At 41.9% G+C, this 5063-nt stretch overlaps 1 protein-coding gene across 1 annotated transcript; it reads left to right on the top strand.

Annotated features, from left to right (window-relative positions):
- Positions 1 to 1394: 1394 nt before the first annotated feature.
- Positions 1395 to 4859, top strand: LOC306641974 (small acidic protein-like; the record flags this gene model as incomplete). The annotated part of the gene is made up of 2 exons (XM_079107294.1): positions 1395 to 1961; positions 4821 to 4859. The coding sequence occupies exons 1-2, from the start codon at positions 1536 to 1538 to the stop codon at positions 4857 to 4859; spliced, it is 465 nt and encodes a 154-aa protein (XP_078963420.1). The 5' UTR covers positions 1395 to 1535.
- Positions 4860 to 5063: the final 204 nt, after the last annotated feature.

Here is a 5063-nt window from a genome sequence, read left to right as displayed (position 1 = left end):
TTTCCCTGAGATGTTTGTGATTTCATTGGGGATGCAAAACTGCACACAAGAAAGAAAAAGGATTGCAACGCAGGCTATGCTTTCCCCTCCATCTACCCAAGCGTGGGCCGACCCTCAGGCCCAAATCAAGCCTTCCAACTCTAAGCCTTCATCACTCATTTCTATACTCAGCCAGCCTTTTCTGAGGACCTACTGAACACCAAGTACAATATCCAAGAACCAGAGACAGAGTGGAGACACCCATGGCTCCTCTTAGTTTTAGTCAGTTTTTTCACCACTGTGATCAAACCTGATAAGAACAATGGAAAGGAGGAAAAGTTTCTTTTGACTTCCAGTTTCAAAGATTTCAGTCCATAGCAGGCAGACTTCCTAACTCTGGGCCCAAAATGAGGTAGAACATCATGGCAGAAGGAGTTGGCAGAGAAAAGCAGCTCAAGACATGGCAAGCAGAGAAAGAGAGAGCTCTGTTTAACAGTGACAAAATGTAAATCCTCATATCTAAACCATAACACTATTCTAGCTTCTCGCAAACCTTATCTTGAAAAGTGACCTGTCACATATGGGTGACATCAATAAAACTGTAAGCTCCCAAGGGGTTAGTGGTCATACCTTACATTCTTTTGTCATCTCCTCACCAGTTAGAATTTGATCACAGAATTTACTGAATAGAATTTGAAGGTCTGGGTTGCATGGAATTTTCAGTAAACGTGAAAGCTATAAATTAATAGTAAAATTCTAACAGAGAAATCTTAAAACATTAAGAATTGTTGTGCACCCTTTAGAAAGCAGCTCAAATACCACCTCCTCCACAATGCCTTCCCTTAATTACTCAGGTAGCTGTAGCCCCCTTTTTTATTCCCCCTGTTACGGTTTGGATATGAGGTGTCCCCCAAAAGCTTATGTGTGAGAAAATGCAAAAAAAAGTTTAGAGATGAAATGATTGGGCTATGAAAGACCTAACCTAATCAGGGATTAACTGGGTGGTAGCTCTCGGCAGGTAGCGTGTGACTGGAAGTGGTGGGTTATTTGGGATGGGCCTTTGGGGTATATATTTTGTCCCAGTTGAGTGAGAGTTCTGTCTCTGCTGATGGCCGTATCCTGAGCTGCTTTTCTCTACCACACTCCTCCGCCATGATGTTCTGCCACACCTTGGTCCCAGAGCAATGGACCCAGCTGTTGGGACTGAGACCTCTGAAATTGTGAGCCCCCAAATAAATTTTCCTCCTCCAAAATTGTTCTCATCAGGCCTTTTGGTCACAGAGGCAAAAAAAGCTGACTAATAGTGGTGCTGCTTGGGCCTGGACGATTGCGGGCTGCTGGTGTTGGGCTGAGGAGAACTGCAGGTGTGTTGGGTATTTCGCCTCAGGATCTGAGCAAGTATGAGCGCAGCCAGGGAGTCTCACCTGCACAGAGTCAAGCGTTCAGCCTCCCCCGACAACGACCTTGAATCTAGCAATTAGGAGGCAGCAGACTTGGGCAATGAAGAGAGAAAACAAAAATTCTTGAGGCTTCCGGGTGCAGGCAAGAAAGAACATATGGATCATTTTGTCATAGGAGATCGTAAATCAATATCTCACTTCCAAACAGGGGGAGAGGACAAGAAAATTAATGGAGAACTGGAGTCTCAACATCAACAAAGTACGGACAGTACATTATCAGGAAGATATCGACGACATTGTGGACTTGGCTTCAGTGAGGTAGAAGTTCATGAGGGAGAAGGTGATGTGACTGGGGATGATGGTGATGATGACGATTCACCTGATTCTGAAAGTCCAGATGACTCTGAACGTGATTCAGGGTCAGAAAAAGAAGAATCTGCTGAAGGACTCCAAGCTACTGAGCACCCTGATGAAGTGGAAGATCCCAAACACAAAACAGATGCAAAAAGCAATTATAAAATGATGTTTGTTCAATCCAGTGGTTCATACATAACTCCCAAACACTTAGTCTTTGTATTAAAAGTAAGCCTTATTATTATAATGCACAGTGGAGGACTGCTTAAAGAGTACAGACCTTTGTATTATAATTTTTTAAAAAGACCCTTTTAAATAATTACAAAGTGTTTGCTTTCAAATGCCATTCGTTATACTTTTATGGGCATGAATATAACCATTTTGTAAGGAGTAAGAGTTGTATAAAATAAATGAATACAGTACTAAACTTCCTTTCCTATTACCATCATCAACCCTTTAACCTCACCTTTTACCCCTTCAAATGCATTGTGGGGAAGACACTTTTGTTTGTGGTAGCTATTTCATCTTTGTTTTTGTTCCTTCATATTTTTCTCTTAGAAAAATTTGATACTGTGATGTGCTCATGAAAAATACTCCTTAACTATACTTTGTTAAAAGTAGAATTATTCATCATGGATATTTCTGCTGCCAATCACAATCTAAATTATTGTTGGCAAAAGATGAACTATTTAGTTTACTCTTACCAATTCAGTTCTGCTCTTTTGGATCAAAACAACATGAGAGCAAGTACATTAATTCATGAAGTCCCAAGTTTTCATTCCTATATAAGACAATGGGGACATAATGAGTTACCTGTTGGATGGGAATACAATTGACATACATTTGGAATGTATAATTCTAGTCTTTATAGAATTTGGATTTACATTTTATGTTAGGTTTTTGATAAAATTTGACTAATTTTTACAAATCAAAAAAGAAAAATCTGACTAAAACACTCCCTCTGAGTCCATGGTACTTAATGAAAACCTCTATAGATAAGAGTTAGTGCAGTTGCTATAATTACTAATTTGTTTCCCCTTAGACAAGCAGTAGGGAGTTCAGGGAAAGGGGAGAGGGTCTCATAGCCTGCCCAGGAAGACCAGCTGAGTACCTCCCTGTTTCTTGAATGAAAAGAGAGTAGAGAATACACAAATCCAGTAGGCACTTTTTTTTTTTTTTTTTTTTTTTTTTGGGGTGCTGGGGATCGAACCCAGGGCCTTGTGTTTACAAGGCAAGTACTCTACTGACTGAGCTATCTCCCCAGCCCCGGCACTTTCTTGATAGGATGACAGACATGCCAATGTATCTTTACAAAATTACCTGCAACTGCCCCCCCCCCACTTTCACTTTTTCCTGAGAAGGTAAGATTAAAATCTTCTAGACCTTTGTGACATCTCATTTGAGGCCACTAAAGACTTAGAGAAGTCTTTCCGGGCATTCCCCATTTAGCATTGCCCCAAATTAGGAAGATGGTGGTTGTTGATAGTGTTGACTGTCAGGTGATGGGGGCTGCATCCCAAAAGACTCCACTGGAAGGAACCAGGGAGGAATTTTACCCAAGCAAGTAGGCACTAGGGGCAGAGAAGTCTGGCCCCTGCAGACAGTGGTTTAGTTAACAGGCTCCTGGTGAAGGGGAGACTAAGGCTGTGTGCTGAGGGAAGCAGGGTTCTAACCCCAGGAGGCAGACACAAGACAGTGCCCAGCGGGAACAGTGGAGCAAACAGGATCCTAATCCCAGAACGACATTAGCAGATAAATAACCCAGGCAGGAATCCAATTCTGGGGACCCAGGTAATACAACTGGAGAGGAGCACATGATATGACAGTGATCTTAGAGTCCAGCTTCCACAGTCAAATGGAACAAGTCTCAAACCTCAGCTAAGCGAAGGAACAAGTTACTTAACTTCTCTGAGTCTCAGTCCACATCCCTGTAAGATAAGGCTATTAGATGAGGCTGTTCAAAGGAGTAAATGAGATCATGCTTGAAGAGGGGTTAGGACAGTGTCTGGTGCACAGTAGATACTAAAGTAGTAACTTGTTAACTGGAGTAAAGGTAATAGTAGCAGTGGGAGTGGTAATAATAATGAGGAATTAATCAAGAGCCTGACTGCCAGAATTGAGGTATCTGTGAACTGGCATTGAACTTGAAGTCAAGACACCAGATTTCAATCCTGCTTCTGCTGAGTGCTAGATGTATGATCTTATTCAAGTCACTCAACTACTCTGAAGCTCAGTATCCCCATCTGTCAAATGGAAGTGTTTGCACTAGCTGTGCACAACTCTCCAAATTCCTGAGAATTTCATCAGACCCTAAATCTGATGCAATCACCAACAGATTGGTGTCTGCATCAAACAGACACTTGAATGTTGACCCAGCTGGATGGTCAAGCACTGCCCTAAGGCTAAATGGAATGTTCTTCTATTTCCTTGCCTAAAGCAGGATAAGGCCAGGGTTTGGGCCAGGTTGAGTTTGCCCATGTGTTTCAGTGGCCTAAGCTGAGTGACTGTTGTTTTCTGGGAACCATTTCCCTCTTGGTCATACGCCACCTCCAAATGGTCCTAGCTGTGACTGTCAGAAAGCTCAAACCCACTCTTTAAACCAATCTTGAAGTTAAAAGGAACTTGTGACTCTCTAAAGAAATTTTTTACTTCCTTGGGCAGTTAGATTTTAAATTTATTTGTAAACTGGAGGAAGTTTAAAGTAGACGATGATCCAGTTTTGCAATTTTAATCTGAAGTCAAATTTCTAGGCCTTCTGGTAGCGTACATACCCATTTAACTGGAAAATTCATAAGTAAATATGGTTTGAAGAGAGAGAATAAGTCCCTGGTCCTCTCAAGACAGGCCTTTGCTGTGGCTGATGTCATTATTTTATTATTTTATTGCCTGAAGAAGAACTGGGCAGAAATTTCTGTTTTCATGTTCTTCCAAGTCATTAACGTGAGGAGGAAGGTGGTAATAGGATTCTCTAAGAAATGCTTTTTAATCGTCTTAATGTCCTCCTTCAAAAAACAAAACCAAATTATTCACATACAGCACTAACTGAGGTGGACCCAGGCTGGGCCCGGCACTGTTTGTTCTCTGCAGATATCTGAAGTGGGAGCCATGGTGACCAGGCGTATCTGATGGTCACACATCTGACCCTCAGGACTGAGGGGAGCCACCACAGCAATATTGGACAAAATTACCATTTTAAACCCACTAATGCACGCTTTATTCAACTCATCTGGTGGATCTGGTGCCTGAATTGAAAGGGTTCTAAAGAGTTGGAGCACCAACTCTTCTGGTTGTGGGGACTCAGGGGTTTCCTTGAATGTGAAACTTTCCATA

Source organism: Sciurus vulgaris (assembly GCF_902686455.1).
Source record: "Sciurus vulgaris genome assembly, chromosome: 12".
Taxonomy (NCBI): Eukaryota; Metazoa; Chordata; class Mammalia; order Rodentia; family Sciuridae; genus Sciurus; species Sciurus vulgaris.
Note: the sequence above shows the minus strand (reverse complement) of the source record. Positions and strands in the feature narration are given on the sequence as shown.